The sequence below is a fragment of the Dendropsophus ebraccatus genome, chromosome 6 (assembly GCF_027789765.1).
Source record: "Dendropsophus ebraccatus isolate aDenEbr1 chromosome 6, aDenEbr1.pat, whole genome shotgun sequence".
Taxonomy (NCBI): domain Eukaryota; kingdom Metazoa; phylum Chordata; class Amphibia; order Anura; family Hylidae; genus Dendropsophus; species Dendropsophus ebraccatus.
In genome coordinates, this window is record NC_091459.1 from 99,108,608 (window position 1) to 99,132,655 (window position 24,048).

General features: G+C 44.4%; 1 protein-coding gene across 1 annotated transcript in view; it reads left to right on the top strand.

Moving 5' to 3' along the window:
• NYAP2 (neuronal tyrosine-phosphorylated phosphoinositide-3-kinase adaptor 2) overlaps positions 1-24,048 on the top strand; it is an 89,852-nt gene that overhangs the window by 53,557 nt on the left and 12,247 nt on the right. Inside the window, exon 3 of the mRNA XM_069973886.1 lies at positions 12,468-13,562. Coding sequence (XP_069829987.1) covers positions 12,468-13,562 — 1,095 coding nt within the window. The remainder of the gene's footprint in view (positions 1-12,467; positions 13,563-24,048) is intronic.

Genomic DNA, 24,048 nt, shown 5'->3' on the forward strand with positions numbered 1-24,048 from the left:
CCTGAAATCACATGATTTGAGGAAAAAAAAAAACCCACAGGGGATAAAATGCCAGAGGTAAAAAGAGAAAATTTTAGGGAAAACTGTGTCTGAGGGAAACCTAAGTAGCCTTTGTCATGTTTTGACACTTGAGTTTCAATCCCCATCTTCATTTTTTGTGCATATTATATATCATATAACATGATTTACAGCCATGGTAATATGTTCCAATCAATATCTAGGTTACTTAGTGTAACCTAATAGAGCGTTGTATGGTAACACAGACTTGACCATCACATGTAAATTATTGTCTGAACCACATTACAGAGCACAATGTCCTGCAATGACCTTATTATGTCTCTAGCAGATTATCCTTTTTTATGGTTTGCAGGATAATTCTTCTTGCCTATAATAAAGAGAAGTGTTATGTAGACCAGAATATCTGCATACTGTACTTGCTGCTAAAATTAAACCTCTAACTCATGTTTCATTACAAATGATTTTTATGGAAAGTATCATACTGAGTCTTTGCAAAATGTTCTCAAAATAAGAACACGGCGAGTATAATGTATTCTGTTATCTCCCACACTTATTACGCCATTCCCACTTGTACGGCATTTTTCAAATGCAATTTTGATAAAACCTCTCAAAATAAAATTCTTTGAAACAACAGCAATTCTGAAATCACTCTTATTAAACTATGAAGGTAATGGAGAGGTTGACATTCGCTTTTTAATGGGAAAACTCAGTTTTTTAATGATTTTATTGTATTGAGCACAGTTGGATTTAGTTTCATTACATTTTGACAACTGTCTGTCCATAATGCCCCCCCCCCCCCTTTCTGAATAATCTTCATTAGAAATGTCTTATTACTTAGTTGCTAACCAGGCAAAGATGAGGTAGGTTTGCCATAGTCAGACTCTCTCTATGTTAGCGATAACAGTAGTTCAGATATCAGATGGGAGAAGAGAAATCCTGGAGGACAGCTCACATTAGAGATGTTAGAGAGACAAGAAATACAAGGCAGTCCGCAATGGAGAATAATAAAGGCTGTATCAAGTACAGAGAGAGAAAATAGAGCTCACACAGCTCACTGTGGAGGCAAAAGTAAGGAAATGTGTTAATAAAAACCTATGGGGAACATGTTTTGTCCCATACGCCGATAACAAGAATAAAAAAAGGGGCTCTTTTAAAGGTGACCATATCCTTTTTAGCGTCCCTGTCATTATATAAAAATGTTGCTTTCAGCATCATGATTAATTATAATGTCAGGAGCTCTGAAACTGTGTAAAATTTCGCTTTGGTGTCACAGCAGCGTGGCTCTGTATTTCAGAGAAGTCATCGTTTTAAAAAGCCTCTGAATAAACAGTCATTGGAGTGGTTCTTAGTGGCTGCTCCTCACCCCATCAACGTTGAGTGATGCCTCTCACCAAGAGTGTAGGGAGAGAGTGTCATTGAAGGTCAGCTGGGCAGGGAACAGCTGTGGTTACCACTTCTCATGAATGCCTATCCCTGTCCTGGCCACTTTCTAAAACCATTCTTAGTCCTTTCAGAGTGGATCATAGTGACTCTTTATACTGCTGCCTATATCTGTTTCATGCTGCCTGTGCACACTTTTTAACATATTTGGTTGTTAATTCAGTTAAATATATGCCATCAATGATCTGCAGCTACACCCTGCTTTAGTGGCAAGAACTATGTAAAGCCAGAAAAAAATTCTTTTGTATATTAGAAAACTGGTGTTCAGACATTGATAGAGCTGGAGCTGCTGTGCTGGACTCTATCGCCCCCTAGCTGCATTTGGTTTTCTTAGGGAACACTGGCAGACATGTCTGGAGAGTACTAATTGGTAGTTTGTGATTAGTTTAAATTGAACTAATCTTCAAAGTGACCTAAATGATTTAGTTCACTTTCCTGGCAAAGATTAGTTCAAAATGAACTGCAGCTAGGGGGCAACAGAGAGTCCAGCGCAGCAGCTCCAGCTCTATCAATGTCGCACTGCCGTTTGCCTGTCAGCCTCCCATGCAGGAAAATAAAAGTAATAAAACACAGCACGTCCCAGAATATACTAATCTAATAAAGAAAATAAAAACTATGAAACTGCACTGCCTATACACAGCCCAAGCAAGTGTGAGAGTCTGTGTGTTGGTGAGAAAGAGTGTTTGTGTGTGTGCGTGTGTAAGAAATAGAGAGAGAAAGAGAGTCTGTGTGCGTGTGTGTGTGTGTGTGTGTGTGTGTGTATGTGTGTGTGCGTGTGTAAGAAATAGAGAGAGAAAGACAGTCTGTATGCGTGTGTGTGTGTGTGTGTGTGCGTGTGTAAGAAATAGAAAGAGAAAGAGAGTCTGTGTACGCGCGTGTGTGTGTGTGTGTGTGTGTCAGGGGCGTAGCTAGGGGTTCAGCCTAGGGGGGGCGAGCAAGTCTGAGTGGGCCCCCAACCGATTATGTTACCCAAAGGGAACCTCGCTTGACAACAATGCTTTCTAAATAATAAAGGGTATATTCTGCTCCATTACTCATAGTGAATTAAGAGCAGTGTTAGAGGCTTCTACATTTACATATATAGACACATAAAATGAAACAGTGACTTACAAGGGGTGTCTTCTCATCGGAGTCGCTCACTATCCCAATGTCATGGATGTATGGGCAGTATAACAGGTTCACCTGAGATCTGTAGTTAAAACTGTAAAAAAAAGTTAAATCCATTATGCAAAGACTATTATTTTCCCTATACACTGACCCATATACCATAGAGGTAGATAATTTGCATTCTGCCTAAGACAGGTGCATCACTCACAGGGAGGTACCGCAGGCTCAATCACTAGCTAACTCGGGCAGCCACTACAGGCTGCTGCACCCTGCTCTCTGTGATCCGAATCACAGCTTTCTGATTTAAACATACTTGTCCCTTATCCTGTAAGAGACTGGGGTGGAGGGGTCGGACCTCTGCCCCCATTCCCCCAGGATCTCCAGATCAGCCCCCAGCTCCTCTATGAAGCTGCCAGAGAGAACTGGGCCAAATAGGGTTAAATCAGAAAACCACTGTTTTCCACATGTCCAGCTCCCCCTGGTTTCCACATGTCCAGCTCCCCCTGGTTTCCACATGTCCAGCTCCCCCTGGTTTCCACATGTCCAGCTCCCCCTGGTTTCCACATGTCCAGCTCCCCCTGTTTACCAGCTCCCCCTGTTTCCACATGTCCAGCTCCCCCTGGTTTCCACATGTCCAGCTCCCCCTGTTTCCACATGTCCAGCTCCCCCTGTTTCCACATGTCCAGCTCCCCCTGTGTCCACATGTCCAGCTCCCCCTGTGTCCACATGTCCAGCTCCCCCTGTGTCCACATGTCCAGCTCCCCCTGTGTCCACATGTCCAGCTCCCCCTGTTTCCACATGTCCAGCTCCCCCTGTGTCCACATGTCCAGCTCCCCCTGTTTCTACATGTCCAGCTCCCCCTCTTTACCAGCTCCCCCTGTGTCCACATGTCCAGCTCCCCCTATGTCCACATGTCCAGCTCCCCCTGTTTCCACATGTCCAGCTCCCCCTGTTTCCACATGTCCAGCTCCCTGTTTCTACATGTCCAGCTCCCCCTCTTTACCAGCTCCCCCTATGTCCACATGTCCAGCTCCCCCTGTTTCCACATGTCCAGCTCCCCGTTTCCACATGTCCAGCTCCCCCTGTTTCCACATGTCCAGCTCCCCCTGTTTCCACATGTCCAGCTCCCCCTGTGTCCACATGTCCAGCACCTTCTGCGTCCACATGTCCAGCACCCCCTGCGTCCACATGTCCAGCTCCCCCTGTTTCTACATGTCCAGCTCCCCGTTTCTACATGTCCAGCTCCCCGTTTCTACATGTCCAGCTCCCCCTGTTTCTACATGTCCAGCTCCCCCTCTTTACCAGCTCCCCCTGTGTCCACATGTCCAGCTCCCCCTATGTCCACATGTCCAGCTCCCCCCGTGTCCACATGTCCAGCTCCCCCCGTGTCCACATGTCCAGCTCCCCCCGTGTCCACATGTCCAGCTCCCCCTGTTTCCACATGTCCAGCTCCCCCTGCGTCCACATGTCCAGCTCCCCCTGCGTCCACATGTCCAGCTCCCCCTGTTTCCACATGTCCAGCTCCCCCTGTGTCCACATGTCCAGCTCCCCCTGCGTCCACATGTCCAGCTCCCCCTGCGTCCACATGTCCAGCTCCCCCTGCGTCCACATGTCCAGCTCCCCCTGTGTCCACATGTCCAGCTCTAGTCTATTCCTAAAGATACAGACTGCCTGTGCAGTCTGTATCTTATGCTTTTACCTATAGCTGTGTAGCGGAGCAGTAAGGCCGGGGGCGGCCATCTTGATGACGTCAGTGGTGCGTTCCAGCGCTGGAACGCAAGGGACGTCATCAAGATGGCGCCCGGCTTTACTGCACCGCTACAGAGGACTGGGTAAAGTATAAGATACAGACTGCACAGGCAGTCTGTATCTTCAGAAATAAACTACATGAAGATACAGACTGCCTTTGCAGTCTGTATCTTATACTTTACCCAGTCCTCTGTAGCGGTGCAGTAAAGCCGGGCGCCATCTTGATGACGTCCCTTGCGTTCCAGCGTTGGAACGCACCACTGTGACGTCATCAAGATGGCCGCCCCCGGCCGTACTTCTCCGCTATACAGGATTAGGTAAAAGCATAAGATACAGACTGCACAGGCAGTCTGTATCTTCAGGAATAGACTTAGGGAGAGAAAATTCAATAGCGATCTGAGTGGGCCCCTGCCAGAGTGGGCCCGGGGGCGGCCGCCCCCCCTGCCCCCCATCAAATTTCGCTACTGATGTGTGTATTTGTGTGAGAGAGTCTGTGTGTGAGAGAATGTATGTGTATGTGTGTGTGAGAGTCTATATGTATGTTGGAGAGTCTGTGTGTGTGTGTGTGTGAGAGAGAGAGAGAGAAAGAGAGTGAGAGAGAGTGTGTGTGTGTGTGACAAAGAGAGAATCTGTGTGTATGAGAGAATATTCATTCAGCTCACCTGTAGTGTAGTCATCTTGTTAGAGCTCCAGTCAGCGCTGGCTCCTGTATCCTAATGGTGCGTTTACACAGGCAGATTTATCTGACAGATTTTTGAAGCCAAAGCCAGGAACAGACCATAAACAGGGATCAGGTCATAAAGGAAAGACTGAGATTGCTCCTCTTTTCAAATCCATTCCTGGCTTTGGCTTCCAAAATCTGTCAGATAAATCTGTCTGTGTAAACGCACCATATGGCTATGTTCACATTACGTAAAGAGACCTTTAAGTACCGGCCGGGTGATCTTTGTGGCCACAGTGTTCTGATGCGGAGCCGCTCGCTTCATTGCGTGAATTGACAGGTCTTTCTGCGGCCGCAATTCACTGAATTGCGGCCGCAAGAAACTGACATGTCAGTTATTTGTGGGTCCGCATGGGATCCCAGCCGGAGCGTATACAACGTGTATACGCTCCGGCCTGGATCCCATAGCAGATAGGGCAATGTTCCACTCCGCATAAAGTACGGCCGTTGTTGCCAATGGCAATAACGGCCGTACTTTTACGTAGTGTGAACTCTGTGCTGTATATGCTACTAGCAGCTTTACTGCTTCTCTGCTCCCTCACACTTTCACCATGTTAGCACCTCTAACCACCACAGGTGTCACTGCTGAGCTCATATACATGTGATTGAAGTTGACTCTCCTGATTGGTTCTCCTGGCTCATATAGTTTGTACCTCACTGAGTGAACTAGATATCTCCTTATTTAAATCCATAGCATATATTTCAGTAGGTAACTGATCAGCTCCTTCATACATTCACTGTGGGTCAGTACCTGTAACTACCATAGGTGTTACCGCTGAGCCCAGTCATATACATGTGATTGAACTAGACTTTCCTCATATAGGGAACTAGATTGTCCTGATCCGCTCTCCTGTAGCACAGTAATAGTTCACAGGCAGGGCAGTTTCTAGGTAATTTTGACTACAGGGTGAACCGTAATAGAAGCGCCCCCCCCCCATGTGGGGGGGAGGGGGAGTTGGATCGGGTTGTTGCTAGAAAGAAGCTGTGTGTGTACTACAGCAGTGTTACCCAACCTTTCAAAAGTCATACAGTGACTCACAGGTGACGTCTTCTTTGACCTGAGGCGGCACTTTACTTTTCCTCTCCTTCTGGCGCAGACCACCATGATAATTTTTTGCAGCTACAATTCATCTCTTCTGAACCTACCAGAAAAAAACATCTTAGGCTCCGCACTTACAACAACTTCCTTCTACATTTTTGTGTCATGTGCAGTAGAATCAGTAGGTGTGTGGGTTGCCCCCTGTATAGAGGATCCCCTGCTGTACCCCATATAGTAATAATGTTCCCTACTGCTGTGCTTTGATATAGTAATAATGTCCCCTGCTGTGCCTCCATATAGTAATAATGTCTCCTGCTGTGTCTCCATATAGTAATAATGTTTCCTGCTGTGCCCCCACATAGTAATGTTTCCTGCTGTGCCTTCCATATAGTAATGTCGCCTGCTGTGCCCTCCATATAGTAATAATGCCTCCTGCTGTGCCCTCCATATAGTAATAATGCCTCTTGCTGTGTCCCCATATAGTAATAATGCCTCCTGCTGTGTCCCCATATAATAATGTACCACTGTGCTCTGTCCCCATTGTAATACTGTCATCTGTGCTTTGTCCCAATTGTAATAATGCCCCTGTGCTCTGTCCCCATTGTAATACTGTCCACGTGTGCTCTGTCCCCATCGGCGGCCTGGCCAGGTGACTGTCCGGGGCTGGGGGGCGCGTGGCACGCTATTTAATCCCGCTGGGTGAGGTCCCGGGGGTGCTACCAGCGCCCCCTAGCTGCCGGCGCCCGGCCCGCCCGGCGCAAGAAACGGCCCTGTTCACAGGTCACATGATGATCCATCACCTATGAGGCTCCTCAGGATACACAGCAGTAAGCTGCAGCCATAATGGAGCATGTACTGTGCTTCTCTTTACTCCACCAGGTATCTGGATCTTATTACAATCTTTTAGCAATGTTTTTTTCTGGCATTTTGCACCCTGAATGTGGGTAGGGTATCTCATATGACTCTATTGACTCCCAGGTAATTTATAGCCGCAGTGTTTTTGGACAAAAAAAATAATTAAGTTTTAAAAGCAGAAAAAAAAAACATTAAAGTTATTTGTACATTAAATAGCTCATAAAATGATAATTTTGCAGAGTTCAGTATGACACTACAGGCTTTTTATATAAGTGGTTGCATTAACTAAAATAATTAACCAAAATAATATCTTATGCAAGCAGCCGGCACTGAAGGCTCTGAGTGTAATAGCGAAGATCTGTTTTTAGTGACGTCTTATCACTTTCCCAGAGCCGGAGATATAATGAGCTATATGAACTAAATGATCCGATCTTTTGAACTACTCTTTTAAATGAACTAAATCATAGTGACCTAATTCCCGAAATGAACTAGATTTTCTATCACTACTGGGGAGTTGACAGATTGACAAAAATATGTATATATTTTTTTAAAGAGTTTAAAGCAGAAAACCCATCCAATAGATATTAAGCTAATAAGCATTTGACACAATGACAACATCAGTCTCCATTCTGGTGTTGTACAGATGAGATACACTCATTACATGTTGATGCTGATGACCCGCATGATTCCTTCAATTAGCTGTGGACTTTTAAATAGTTGTTAAATTGGAATCTCGGTTTGAGTCCTGCTGCACAATTATTTTCTTATAATCTCCCTCCATTTTAAGTGCCCTATTCTGTTGTAAACAATTTCACTTAGTTTGAGAACAGCTAATGTTAGGATTAGAATTCCTATTACAATCCACAAAAATCATCATTATCCCATGTAGAGATGTTAATAGAGGATATGGAAGAATCAGGATGTATTTATTGGAGTAATGGGTGACCTGGAACTTCAATGTGAAACAGTTGCTCATATTTTACAGGCTATTGCTTGAAGAAGAAATAACTTTAACCGCTTACCATACTACTACTACTACTACTACTACTAATAATAATAATAATAATAATAATAATTATTATTATTATTATTATTATCAGCAGATTCATAGATAAGAAACAGATGGCTTATATTTGTAGCAGTAGAACTGCTGATGTATGAATATTTCCCTGTTAAAGCCTATGGACCTTTGACAGGGAAAAATAATCTGTACATATCTTAGTCATTACCTTCAATCTCCATTCCTTCTTATATTCATCCCTTTTTTCCAAGTGAAGGGTCTGAATACTTCTGTCAATACAGAAGTGTGCTGTGTAAGGCTGCATTCCCACGTTCCGTGATCCTGACTGATCACGGACGTGGAATGCATGTACCGGATTCCCCCCGTGTCCGGACAGCATCTGTAATTAGATGCTGGGAGCGGGGGAGACTGTATTCATAAGCGCCGCGCTGTAATGAATCAGCCGCGCGGTGCTGTTACTACAGCGCGGCGCTTATGAATACAGTCTCCCCCGCTCCCAGCATCTAATTACAGATGCTGTCTGGGCGCGGGGGGGGCTCCAGTACATGCATTCCACGTCTGTGATCCGTCAGGATCACGGAACGTGGGAATGCAGCCTTAGGCTGGGTTCACACTACGTATATTTGAGGCTGTATGTTTGAGGCTGTATAGCAACCAAAACAAGGAGTGGATTGAAAACACAGAAAGGCTCTGTTCACATAATGTTGTAATTGAGTGGATGGCCGTCATTTAATGGCAAATATTTGCTGTTATTTTAAAACAACGGCTGTTATATTGAAATAATGGAAGTTATTTACCGTTATATGGCGGCCATCCACTCAATTTCAACATTGTGTGAACAGATCCTTTCTGGGTTTTCAATCCACTCCTGGTTTTGGTTGCTATGAGGACCTGACATGAGGACCAAATACAGCCTGAAATATACATAGTGTGAACCCAGCCATAGGCTGCTGATGCTGCCTCCTGCTACCCGCTCTTCTCCCCTGTCCTCCTCCGGTCCCATGTGCTGTGTGATTCTGCCTCCTGCTCCCCGCTCTGTTCCCCTGTCCGCCTCGTCCGGTCCCGTCCGTCCGGTCCTGTGTGCTGTGTGATGCTGCTGATGCTGCCTCCTGCTACCCGCTCTGCTCCTCTGTCCTCCTCCAGTCCTGTGTGCTGTGTGATTCTGCCTCCTGCTCCCCGCTCTGCTCCCCTGTCCTCCTCCGGTCCCGTGTGCTGTTTGATGCTGCCTCCTTCTACCCGCTCTGCTCCCCTCTCCGTCCCGTCCGTCCGGTCCTGTGTGCTGTGTGATGCTGCTGATGCTGCCTCCTGCTACCCGCTCTGCTCCTCTGTCCTCCTCCAGTCCTGTGTGCTGTGTGATTCTGCCTCCTGCTCCCCGCTCTGCTCCCCTGTCCTCCTCCGGTCCCATGTGCTGTGTGATTCTGCCTCCTGCTCCCCGCTCTGTTCCCCTGTCCGCCTCGTCTGGTCCCATCCGTCCGGTCCTGTGTGCTGTGTGATTCTGCCTCCTGCTCCCCGCTCTGCTCCCCGCTCTGCTCCCCTGTCCTCCTCCGGTCCCGTGTGCTGTTTGATGCTGCCTCCTTCTACCCGCCCTGCTCCCCTCTCTGTCCCGTCCGTCCTGTCCCGTGTGCTGTGTGATGCTGCTGATGCTGCCTCCTGCTACCCGCTCTGCTCCTCTGTCCTCCTCCAGTCCTGTGTGCTGCGTGATGCTGCCTCCTGCTACCCGCTATACTCCCCTGTCCACCTCGTCCTGTCTGGTTTTACTTAATAAATATAAAGCCGGGCTATTCCTGACTCGTTCATTCCATGATTTCCCTGAAAGGAGTCAGTGATTTGATCAAATGGAAGGGCTTGTCCATTTCACCATTTCCCGGGATTTGATCAAAGGGGGATGTACACAGTATGGGGGAACAACTACAGAGGGGGAGGAAGGTATACATTATGGAGAACTTCAGTGTAACTACAGTATAAGGGCCTAACAATAGTGGGAGATACAGTATGGTGGATAACTATCTTATAGAGTGGGACTACAGTGTAGGGACATAATGGGGGAGATTGATCAAACTGGTGTAAAGTAGAATTGTCTTAGTTGTCCCTAGCAACCAGATTCCACCTTCTTTTTTTTTAATTGAAAGATGGAGTCTCCCACATGTGTTTTTCTCAAAATTAGACCAATCCCAAAAATAAGGCCTAGCCTAAAAAAATAACATAAGACCCAGGCTTATTTTCGGAGAAGAATGGTAGTGTAACTTATGGGCCTTTGTAGTCCTACAGAAGTAGAAAATGTGATATTATCCAGTGTTTATCTACCACATACTATGCAGACATTTATTAGAAATGATTCAAATTGCAGCAATTATAGCAAGCGACCTCTAACACTGGCAGTAATTGAACAAAACAATGACAGAAACACTTCAGGAATGATCATGGCGAGCTCAAGTATTTGTAAAATGTGGAAAAGCCTCTCCAATCAAGGACTATAGGTATACAAAGAAGCCACCTAGCTGGAAGGAACCAGCAATAGCCCAGCATCATATAGCGCAGCTCAAGCTGCATATTTTCGGTATTTGAAAATGCAGATGAAAATGATATTCTATGTTATTTCTCTCTGTCAAACAGAAGTCAATGAGCGGACAAGGATTTACAATTGTTACATAGGCACATATTTACCTTGGACCGTGCTAGGTATAAATCAGCGACGATTACACTAAGATTCCTTGGCCAAAGAGTTATTGGTCAGGTCACACAGATTTTTAACCAATAACGGGAAGTGATCTTAAAGTGTCTCTTTAAGGAAATATGGAGATGACACGCTGTATCACACTGCCTCTGTCAGCTTGTCTACTTTCCATTGTGCACCTACATGATAAGATTCTTCAGATTATTCCAACTTCTTCCCTTGCTCCATGGTCCAGTTTTGATGTTTGTGTCACCTTAGGCACTTTTAGTGGACAGGAGTCAACATACGCACACTGACAAGTAGAGATGATCGAACAGCGTTGATGTTCGTTCGAACTTGAACCATCGGTATTAGAGATGAGCGAACCTCGAGCATGCTCGAGTCCATCCGAACCCAAACTTTCGGCATTTGATTAGCGGTGGCTGCTGAACTTGGATAAAGCCCTAAGGCTATGTGGAAAACATGGATATAGTCATTGGCTGTATCCATGTTTTCCAGACAACCTTAGAGCTTTATCCAAGTTCAGCAGCCCCAGCTAATCAAATACCGAAAGTTCGGGTTTGGATCAACTCGAACCCTAACCCGGTTCGCTCATCTCTAATCGGTATTTGACTCCTGCAGTCTTCCTGTTCCATGGGGAAGGTGAAGAGAGCCCGAGTCCCGCCTGGAAAACAGGAATACAGCCTAGGCCATAAGTTTACTGTTTCCTGTTTACCAGGCGGGACTCGGGCTGTCTCCACCCGAGGTTCGTACGAACCTAAACATTACCCCGGTTCGATCATCTCTACTGACAAGTGTGTGGCTACAGTGCCCCATTTGTAGCAAGCTGCCTATATGCAGCTTAATATGTAGTTGTACATTATATTTGGTTTTCTGTTATACTTAACAAAATATATGCTAGAAAACAGCAGATTCTCCTTGCGGAGATTCAGCAATTCTAGAGAGACTAAAATGTACAGTGAGAGCATTACCTGTCAGACTCTATAAGCCAGCTGGATCTCCACAAAAAGAATTACCTCTCCAGAAGCAGAGTGAAATGCTGAATTTAATGGTTCACTTGTTTGCAGATTTACTGTCTGAGCAGGAGGTTTGCACCCGCAATCTGGTGGAACCCAGAATTTTTGGAACCCTTCCAACCAGTAACCTTATCTGCAGATTAACTGAAATAGGGTTGTCTGTAACTTAGTATCTCTGATTTTGCTGATATTCCTAGTCATGGTTTAAGGCTCTATAATAGGTCAGACATAAAAGTTTAGATAGGCTACCTATATGTGTCACCACTAGAGATGAGCGAACCGGGTTCGAGTTCGAGTCCATCCGAACCTGAACTTTCTGCATTTGATTAGCGGTGGCTGCTGAAGTTGGATAAAGCCCTAAGGCTATGTGGAAAACATGGATATAGTCATTGGCTGTACCCATGTTTTCCAGACAACCTTAGAGCTTTATCCAAGTTCAGCAGCCACCGCTAATCAAATGCCAATCGTTCTGGTTCGGCTGGACTCGAACCCGAACCCGGTTCGCTCATCTCTAGTCACCACATATAGGTCAATTCTTTGGGCGGATAACAGAGTGCGCATGAGACATCCTATTCAATCAATGGGACAGGCGGAACTTCAAGCGGGGTCCATGGCGCAGACTCCGCTTGAAATTCTGCACAAATTCCTTAGTATGAACAGGCCTGTAAAGTCTACAAGTGCCCTATGTGACTACTTTTTGTGTGAAGGACATACAATTATTATATTTTATTTGTTTTACATAAATATATGCTATAGTTTCAGGAGAAATTTTACTAAATGTGTATTAAATCATTTATGATTTTATTTCTCTACCTTTAATTCTGCAGTGGCATCAAAACAAAGACCTCATAGCGATGAATATACTAAGAAGATTCCTCCTCCTAAGCCTAAGCGAAATCCAACCACTCATCTTAGCACGTCATTTGATGAGACATACATGAAAAAACATGGACCAATGAAGAGTACTTTGTTTAGAGAGGCTTCATCATCTCATATTAGTTGTGGTACTAGAGATCGGGATGACGATGAACCCGTTTATATTGAAATGGTTGGAAATATTTTAAGAGACTTTAAAAGAGATGAGGAAGATCAGTGTGAGGCAGTATATGAGGAAATGAAATACCCTATATTTGATGATATAGGACAAGACTCCAGGTGTCTTTATGACTTGGATCATGTTAGTTGCTCTTCTCAGTGTGCTACGCCCACAGTGCCTGACTTAGAATTCACCAAGTCCTCAGTGCCATCAACTCCCAAGGGCCAGGTTTGCGATATTCCCCCTCCATTTCCAAATTTATTATCTCAAAGGCCTCCTTTACTGGTGTTTCCACCAGCACCAGCACAATGTTCACCAAATTCTGATGAATCTCCTTTAACTCCTCTTGAAGTAGCAAAACTACCAGTATTGGAAAATGTGTCTTACATCAAGCAACAAGGTTCTGCTTCACCATCCCCAGTACCAACACACATTCCAGGACACCAGAAAGTAGATAAAGACCAAACCATTGTTTCCCATGGAATTCCTCCATCTTCAGGTCATTCTTCTTCACCACCACATGCTTCAACCAACTACAGAACACAGTCTCCGCATGGCTATCCTAAAAGTCATTCAGCTTCTCCCTCACCTGTGAGCATGGGTAGGTCACTGACTCCTCTAAGCCTCAAAAGACCTCCACCCTATGATTCTGTGCATTCAGGAAGTCTATCAAGAAGTTCTCCATCAGTGCCTCATTGTAATGTCAGAAACACACCAGAAGGGAAGTCAGTCAGTGCATCTACCAGCACTTATTGTACATCTCAAAGCAGCTCACGATCCAGGACACCGACGAGTCCCCTTGAAGAATTATCAAGCCTCTTTACCTCAGGAAGGAGTTTGCTGAGAAGGCCCTCAAGTGGACGACGGTCTAAAGAACCTTCTGAGAGTAAGTGTAATGGTAATGCAATGGTCTGTTAATCTACATTCTGTGTACAATTGTTAAGCAACTACTTTTCATCAAAGTTGATCTTTCAGTATTTAAAGGGGTATTCCCCCCAAAATTATTTTTGCATGAATACGTTGCCCACCCATAGCTTTCCATGTTTCCAATATAAACTTATTATGGATTCTGGACAGTTTTGCTGCTATTCATCGGCGTAACTACCACGGTAGCAGCCATAGCGGCTGCTATGGGGCCCGCCACATCAGGGGGTCCCGTGGCCTGCTCCTGCAATACACTGGGCCCCCTGAGCTGTCATCATTTGCAGCATGAGTTGGCCAAGCAGGCCTCCTGGGATCAGCAAATGTCCCTTTAACTGAAATCACTGCAGTTATGACTACACTTCACGGCTTGGTGGTCAGTCGGGAGGGTGCCCAATAAAAAATTTGCTATAGGGGCCCAGCCATTTCTAGTTACGCCACTGCTGCTATCTAGATGCATTCACCCCCCCACCGAATGTATAGAATCATCAGCTCTCAGTCCAACCCTGACACACCCCCTGCTTCTGGCTCCCACCCTCCGAGACGGCATCACGTGTCTCAGTCTCTTCAATGGGCTGGGTTAGCGCTTCTACCCCAGTCCACTGAAGAGAGGGAGGATAGTGAGACAGTCACAGCTGCTGCTGATGATCACGGTCTGCCTCACTAACAGCACCCAGAGCTCACCCGCCCCGCACCCTGTATCCCCCCACCCGGAGTGTATCCCCCCCGCAGCTCACCCATTGGCCTGTGAGTGCAGCCCCCCCTCCCCATCCCCCAAAGCGATCTCCCGGTGACCCCCGTCCCCCTCCCTACAGCGCGATCTCCAGGTGCCCCCCAGTATAACCCACAGCCACCCTCTATCGCCGATCCCTCCCCCCTGCGTCTCACCCAGCAGAAGCTGTGGCTTTCCCAGGTCTTGCAGAACTACAGCTCCCAGCATGCTCTGCCTTCTCTCCGTGCATGCAGGGAGTTGTAGTTCTGCCCGAGCTGGGAGAGCCACAGGTAGAAGAGCCGGCATGTAAGTGCATGTGATCCGGTCCCCGTCCGCCTGCCCTCACCATGTAATGATGTGGGGGCGCATCTCACCCGGCCAACCCCGGACGGCCGGTTGAGACGCCGGTGCGGGGGTGGCGATGCGGGCGGCCGGGTAAGACGCCGATGCGGGGGTGGCGATGCAGGCGGCTGGATGAGACGCCGGTGCGGGAGTGGCGATGCGGGCGGCCGGGTTAGATGCGCCCCCACATCATTACATGGCCGGGGACTGGATCACATGCACTTACTTGCCAGCTCTTCTACCTGTGGCTCTCCCGGCTCAGGCAGAACTACAACTCCCTGCATGCACGAAGAGAAGGCTGAGCATGCTGGGAGCTGTAGTTCTGCAAGACCGGGGAAAGCCACAGCTTCTGCCGGGTGAGACGCAGGGGGAGGGATCGGTGATAGAGGGTGGCTGCGGGCTATACTGGGGGGCACCTGGAGATCGCGCTGTAGGGAGGGGGACGGGGGTCGCCGGGAGATCACTTTGGGGGATGGGGAGGGGGGGCTGCACTCACAGGCCAACGGGTGAGCTGCGGGGGGTGGATACACTCCGGGTGGGGGGATACAGGGTGCGGGGCGGGTGAGCTCTGGCTGCTGTTAGTGAGGCAGACAGTGATCAGCAGCAGCAGCTGTGACTGTCTCACTATCCTCCCTCTCTTCAGTGGACTGGGGTAGAAGCGCTAACCCAGCCCATTGAAGAGACTGAGACACGTGATGCCGTCTCGGAGGGTTGGACAGGGTTGGACTGAGAGCTGATGATTCTATGCATTCGGTGGGGGGGTGAATGCATCTAGATAGCAGAAAAACTGTCCAGAATCTATAATAAGTTTATATTGGAAAGATGGAAAGCTATGGGTGGGCAACGTATTCATGCAAAAATAATTTTGGGGGGAAATACCCCTTTAAGAACACAACGCCCAGCCACTGTCCTGACTTTAAAACCCACATTTTCAATTACAAATACAGTGAAATCTTTTTGAGTAGACCCAAAATAACAATGAGAAGTTGTCTTCAGTAGAGATAGTCTTCTCACAGAATATGGCCTCTATGTATAATGTATCGTCAACGAAATATTTACCATACAAAATCTAGTCTTAATAATGTCTTCTCAATAAAGTGTTCTTATGGATAGGTTTCACTATATAAAATAAGCCATAATCAGGGCCGTATTAACAGCTACTGCTCCCCTAGGCACTAAACCTGAAGACGCCCCAAATTTCCACATTGAATCAATGATTATAGCCGTCTTCATATTGTCTGAAGGAATTCTCACCACAGGAATGCTAGGTAATAGCTCCAGGCGTCATATTTAACATCACCCTACCAGACCTAAACAATAGCAATGTACTGTGGCTGGATAACACCGCCACACCAGTCCTAAACAACTACACCATACCCCCACCCCCTACCCTCAAAAAGACAGCAGATTTACTGGCAAGTCTGAACGGAAGGTGGGAGATTTAAAAAAAAAAAAAAGTTGTTTCCTTCCCCCTGCTCCCTGGTGCTGCCCCCCTGCAAGTTGCTCCCCTAGGCATCGGACCACAGGTACCTAGTGGTAAATATGGCCCTGGCCATAATAACAATTATCAAACAACATTCTTTTCAATAACCTTCACTCATAAATGCAACAAGTCTCCTGCTTTTGGAGCCCTTTATGGAGCTGTTCTGTACAAAGGCAGAGGGGAAGTTTATCCAGGTTGTGCCAGATCGGCAAAAAGTCATACTCTTTCCGGCAAACAACTTGGTGCAAAGAGACTTTTTGTTATGTGCCACGCTGTCCAAGGGTGTGGGAAGGGGAGTACAGATGTGGCAGATGTGGTTATCTGTGAGAAAAATTTCTAGTTTTCTCTTCTGGAAAGAAAACCGGGAACATTTCTACTTGCACACTGGAAGCCACATGCTCTGCTTAGCAAAGTCTTCTGTACTGTGCCAACACATTAAAGTATTCCCTTAGCGGCATCGACACAGTCTTAGTGTCCATCTACATAATAATAGTTTCTTCTTCTGCATAGTAATAGTGCCCCATAAGTATCCTCCTCACAGTTAGAGCACCCCTTAGACCCTTAGGGTATGTTCACATCGAGGAATCCACGAGGAGAAGTACCCGGGGATTCTGTTGCTTCTCCCCGTTCACGGCCACCCATGTCTCCACCCGTGCTATAGACCCCATTCTATGCACGGGCGAATTCCACTGTCTGTCCAAAGAATGAACTGGTTCATTCTTTGGATGGACGTCGGAATCTGCCTGATCATAGAATGGAGTCTATGGCATGGGTAGAAATGTGCGCAGCCGTGAGCAGTGGCAAGCTGCGGAATCTGTGGCGGGTGATCCGTGCGGATTCCTCAGTCTGAACATACCCTAAGTATCTAAAGAAAAAAATAGTTTTTGCATCAAGTTTTTGGCACTTTGTAGGTCTCTGTATTGGAGTTTGTGGGACCTACACAAGTGTATTACAGGGCAGGGATCATTTATAGTTAAAAGGGGTACAAGTTGCAGTTTTAACCATGTACCCCCACTCCCTGCTTTACATATTCCCTGAATATGTATAATTCATTATGTATAATTGAATAATGGATAATTACACAATTTTCTCACCACTCTAATTGTGATGCCATCACTTTCCAATTGTGATGGGGTCCGACCGCACTAGTTAAGTTCTCGATTTTTTCACACATTTTCCCTGCACAAAGATGATTTATATCACCTATTGTTAATAAGACATCATAATACCTGAACAGTGGGTCCTCCATGATTCATCATAACATTACATAATGGATTTCAAGTATGTCTTTCTATAACATGACATTTCATGTGAATTGCACTATATTTGTATCCAATGCAAAGTATACATTTGGGGTTAAACTAAAACTTTTGACTCATGACGCCACACACTTATTTGATCTCCTTCAGTTTTCAGCTGCCGATGATCATTATCAGCCTCTAACAGTGGCCTACACTACCATCGCAGCATTGTACTCCAGGATATTACTGTCTGATCCAATCACTTCTTCATTTTTGGTGTTATTGCTTTTGCAATGGCAGAGCACAAACCATCAGATGAAATGCATCAGCGAAAGTGTTGATGATAATGAAATCTAAAAGTATCTGAGTTTTATTAATAAGTAATCACTTCTGTGGTTTTGGGCTCCTTTAACTCATCTTACTGTGTTAAAATATTGTTGCACTACATCCTTCACTTCTCCAATACGAACTGTCATTGGGCAATGATAACAGCCATGCTGTATGCCATCCTAAAGTAGAAGTTGCTGTATGCAGATACAGTAGATTGTGAGTTATTGGAAAGTGAAATTACTTTGAACAAACTTTACCACATTGGGTCATGTTGTAAATAATATAAAGGCAGTGGAGCCTTATGTACTGTAGATGGAACTAAACCCATCCAACCAACTAGAGAGAATTCTTCTTCACAGGCACCACAACACTAACAAACCGAGAGGTTTACAGCATCATTTTCTGGAAACACCCAAGTCTTTCCATCTACTCCAGGCAAAAGGCCTTTTTTCACTATAGACAGGAAGGGGGTGAATGAAAACAGCAAAGGCCTCCTGCCCAGAGTAGCCCTTTAAATATAATCTTGTTATAGAGGTCATGAAATTTGACACAAGTATTGTACTATTCAAGTTGACAGTGTTTGATGGTTAGGTATTGTTTGCAATAATGTCACTTAGAAAGCCAAACAGCAGTGGGTCGCAAGCCACATGTGCTTTCCAAACCACTGATGGGTCACCACTGCCCTACATAGACAAAGTGTTAGGATAGACAAAGGATAGAATTCTGGCTTTCAGTCACAGCCTATAGAGGAAGCTTAGGAGGCAACTATGTTCTGATTATGCACTAAACTTTATAATAAAACAGTATCCTAAACATTTAGCTCAATAGCTCTCCCCAGTGGTGGCTGCAGAAAGCTAGAATTTTATAATGTAATATGTTGTGGATTTTGAACTTTGTATTGGCAAAACAATGCAAAAATGCGAGTTGTAAATGCTTTTGCATGCCATACTGCAGTATCTGTTTTCTATTGACTTGCATTGTAAAAAAAAAAAAAATATTGAAATGGTTCAATTTTTTTTTACGGACACAAAAACATAGTTGACCATATTTTTCTCTATGCTAAAATTAAAGTGTCACTGTCATCATAAAAAACTTTTGACATGTAAGTTTTGTAACAGCCAGTAAGCCACAGGTTGGGAACACTGCTCAAGTCTTATGTATGTTCTTGAGAGTAAACTTTAAAAGAATTAATCCAGCAATAAATATCTTTACTTTGCCATGTGGCTAGGCCTTTCTAGATAGACTATTAAAAAAATGTTCTTAATTATAAAAAAAACACTGCTGCCTTTGTGATAGTTCCCACTGCCCCTCTTCACCACTTACTGGTATCATCTTGAAGCAAACAAGTAGACACTCCCACAGCAGTGACCTGGCTCAGCCATGATTGGCAGAGCAGCCCCTTTCAGGAAGTGGTGAGCAGCGGGGATAGGGCACTGCTAAAAAGGGAGGATTATGTTCTTAAATAGACGGGAATCATAAAATAAAAATTTTAGGCTGCTTCGTGTATATATAGAAATGTATGTTGCAAAAAATAAATAAATAAAAAATACATGCATGTTTATATGTTTATAGAAACAGAGAGAAAGAAAGTGCTGTAGGATGTCTCATCAGATAGGTCTCTTCGCCCCCCTTTCTGCTCTCGTTGGTTTATCTTTGGTTACATAAGCTTTAATAGGACCATGGATAGAGACACCATCCTTTTTACAGTAATCACTAAAATATAATTACTTAGGTAAATGAGCCTTCTAAAGACTGAATGACTTCACCAAATGAGCAGAACAATTAATTTTCCAAAAGGGTACTCTGTTGTAATTCATTGTTACACTGAACATGTGTAATAAGGCTTTCTTATTGCTCTGAGCAGCCGTTCTGGAGACAATTGTTGCTTTGCATTATGAGTAATTGAATCTAAACCCCTTTCTGCAAATTGGAGCACAGCTGTAATGATAATTCCTCAGTAAGGTATCTGCTTTGGGTGTTATATGAGGTCATCTTATCCATGACTTCATATTCTTTGTTAGCCTAATGTAGAATTAATAAATCATCTTATCAATGGAGATTATCATCCTGCAGGCTACCTGGAGATAATGTGGCTCTCCACAGCAATGAAGAAACCTAACAGGAAATCATGTGACGCCACTGCCCTCCAACACCACGTCCTCCATCTAAATTATTCACATATGCATTAGGTGGAAATAAATTCACCTGCAATTAACCACAGACTGAGGCTCTGACATAAATGGGATGTTACAGTTCATCTGCATGGTCCTGCTCTGAGACTGTGCAGAAGTGACTGTAATTTGTGTTCTTGTTACAATGCATAAGCCTTGATATTCCTGGGTGAGCCGATTCTGGCTGTAAACTGATTTTAATCATATGCAACGCTGAAGGTCACCACTATACTTCGGTCACTCTAATTGTAGTCATCTATCTTTTATATAAATGGCCTAAGTAAGCTTGAAATTCATTTTTGTTATACCTTTATTTATATGTCCCTATTTATAACACCGTAGTGGCATAAGAGTTTGTGGAAGGTCACAAACCGCCCCAATGTCATGTTGTCAGTGTTGCCGTGGACATAGGAGCTTTGTCTGTTCCAATACTTGCAGGTGTTGATTGCAAAATACAGCCGGCACCCTATAGTAAAAGCCAGAAATAGAGATAAAAAAGGCCTTTCTGGTCTGCAAATAGTAGCTACTAGTGATGAGCGAATAGCTATTCGATCAAGTAGTACACTATTCCCGCTATTTGATTGCGTTCGAATATTCGAACCATAACACAGTAAAAATTTGATTTGCCCCTCCTGTTGATTTTTTCCAGTCAATAAACATGTAGGGGGGGAGGGACAGGCACTATGAATAGGCAGGACTTAAAAAAAAACTCTAACTGTGATTGGCTGGATAAACTATGTCACTTCCTGAGTATACGAATAGCGGATTTCCGATTTGTGTCACATGCTGGTTGGAGCTAGAGAGGGACAGACTGTATACCAGGGAGAGAAAGCTTTTAGGTGAAGTTAGGTAGGAAGGGTCCCCCAAAATTCCTTGTGAGGGCTTAAAGTATAAAAACCATATATTTGGAAGCTGTTGTGAGACAGGCAGTGTGTTCAGACATCTACTGATAGCGTATACGGCTTTATACTGTGATTGCGGGATAATAGCTGTTATCTTGCTACTACTGATTTGCGCAGTCTGCGTCCTGTAAAGGAGTTGAATGGCTCTTTCATTTTATTATTGTAAAAGACAATTATATATCCGGTATACGGCTGTATACTGTGAGAGCAGCATAATACTTGTTATCTTGCTACTACTGATACGTACGCAAGTGCGTACCGCTAGACCTGCCTGACCTCTGAGACCCCTTGTAATCTCAAGAACAGGGACCCAACTCACCACTAAATTAAGCAACAGTGCAAGGCTATGTTCACACAATTTATATTTTCGTAAAGCCGTAAAGTGATTATTACGAAAATATACATGCCTTTGCTGCCTATGGGATATACACATAGTATATGCTTCAGCCGGGATCCCTAGCGGCGCCGTAAACAACTGACATGTCAGTGCAAACTATGGAGCGAGGTGGTCCACGTGTTTGGACCTTTCACCATCAGTGTACTTATCCTGAATATAGGGCTTAGCTAATTTTTGTGGGATAACAACAAGTATAGATCAGTATTTTATATACCATTGATTATGGATCAGCATTATTCCTTTAGCTGTCAATGCAATTGGAAAACAGATGTGTATTTTCAGGCTTTATTGACTTTAAATAAAGAACATAGATCATGGGGAGCATACTGATCTGTATCTCATTTTATTGCAGTGCTGCATCATTTCATTGCGTAAGGGTCCATTTACACAGAAAGATTATCTGACAGATTATCTGCCAAAGATTTGAAGGCAACGCCAGAAACAGACTATAAAAAGAGATTTTTCCTCTTTTCAAATCCATTCCTGGCTTTGGCTTCAAATCTTTGGCAGATAATCTGTCAGATAATCTTTCTGTGTAAATGGACCCTTACTGCATCACTTCATTGTAGTAATTAATCATTTAATTGCCGTCCAGCTGTCCTTTATTGCGCCAATGTAATGAAACTCTGACATGCCTAAACTTACCCCCGGGGTAACTTTAACTAAAATACGTGTATGATTATACTGAAATAAATTTCATTCTGCTACATCTTCAATTCACCTTGCAGTGCACTATGTTATTTGTACCATATTGTAGCTACTGTGTATCTGTTAGGGAGATCCTCCTTAGATTCTTTGCAGTCACAAATATGTTAGATGATTTTTCCATATTTAAAAGCAAAATATTTTCCATTAAAAAGTTTAATTCTGATATCTTCTGAATTATCTGGTAACTTTATCGATACATAAAAGCGTTGATAAGAATGTCCTGATGCCACAACAATCTACTTAGTTCATATTTCTTGCACCCATGGAGTAAATTAGCCTGTAGATTGCAGATAACTACACAGGGTCAAGCAAGATGAAGAGCTTGTGTGTCTTCACTTTCGATCTACATTTCCACATGCCTTAAGAGGCTGTCTGCTGTAAGGGCATTTCATCGAGAAAGAAACACTGCTGATGAAAAACACAGAGCAAGAGGCTGGCACTGAGCCAAGCAACCTCAAATGATCTCAGTAAAAGTTAACCGACTAAAGCTTTATCATCTGGATCCTGGTGCCACAAACAACAGGCAGTCGTGGTGTGCAAAGAAATGCCATGAGTTCTGCATAGAACTCATACCGCACCACTGTGATAGAAAGGAATCACAATGGCATGAAGAGTTGCCTGGTGTTCCTAATGTGTCTTCAAAAGACCACATCTCAAGTGTGCAGTATTTGAAAAGGTCAGGTAGTAGTTTGATCCTGTTCTTGCAATGGTCTTCCCCTCACATCTCTTACTTAAAGGGGTTTTCCAGAAAAAAAATCATTTTCTTTCAAATCAACTGGTTTCAGAAAGTTATATACATTTGTAATTTACTTCTATTTAGAAAATCTCAAGTTTTCCTATACTTATCAACTGCTTTTTGCCCTGCAGTAAATGTTTTCTTTTCAGTCCGACACAGTGCTCTGTGTTGCCAACTGTGTCCAAGACAGAAACTGTCCAGAGCAGGAATGGATTTCTATGGGAATTTGCTGCTGCTCTGAACAGTTCCTGTCTCGGACAGACATGTCAGCAGAGAGCCCTCTGTCAGACTGAAAAGAAAATAACATTTCCTTTAGGACACACAGCAGCTAGTAAGTACAGAAAGACTTGATTTTTTTTTAAATATAAGTAAATTAGAAATCTTTATAACTTTTTAAATCCAGTTGATTTGAAAGAAAAACATTTTCACTGGATAATCCCTTTAAGTGGAAGAATGCCTCTCTAAACCTTGGTTCTGGACAAAAATTAATCACAACCACAGCATAGGCATGAATCCTGAAGTAGACAGTAAGGTGCCCAATAGAGATGAGTGAACCTCAAGCATGCTCGAGTCGATCCGAACCCAAACTTTCAGCATTTGATTAGCGGTGGCTGCTGAACTTGGATAATGCCCTAAAGCTATGTGGAAAACATGGATATAGTCATTGGCTGTATCCATGTTTTCCAGACAACCTTAGAGCTTTATCCAACTTCAGCAGCCCCCGCTAATCAAATACCGAACGTTCGGGTTCGGATGGACTCGAACCCGAACCCGGTTTGCTCATCTCTAGTGCCCAACCATCCAAGAACCCAAAAAGTCCTGTAAATCTTGTCGACATGCATGGTCATGGATATACGGATAACACCTAGTGGTAGCTAGCAGATATATTAGCAACAGGATTGTTATCATATAAAGTGTGCAAAAGTGATGTATAACCCTTTATGCACTGCTTTTTTACAACAAATAGTGAACCACACACTCTGGAGTGCTGCTTTAAGTACTATTTTTGTGTTTGCATGATAGCAAACTACTCTGATAGCTGTCCCTCTCAGAAATCTTCTCACAACACCTGCCCTTATTAAAACAGTTGTTGTGGATAGGCTTTCATAGCTGCATAGCTAAGCCGTGAGGGTATGTGCACACTGTGGAATTTCCATAGAGACTCCAAGCGAATTTTGCTGAGTGGCCTCTGCTTAAAGTTCAGCCCGTTCCATAGACTCCATGATATTTGGTGGCAAATTCCGCCGTACGCCCAAAGAATTCTTTAGGCAGAAGGCGGATTCCGATAGCAAATATCATTGATTTTATGAAATGGACGGAAAGTCAAGAAGAGGCCGCCCAACTGAATCCGCTTGAAATTCTGTGGTGTGCACATACCTTTAAGGTGTGACAGCTTCCCTTCTGTTATCACTCTGCAACCTCTTCCTGA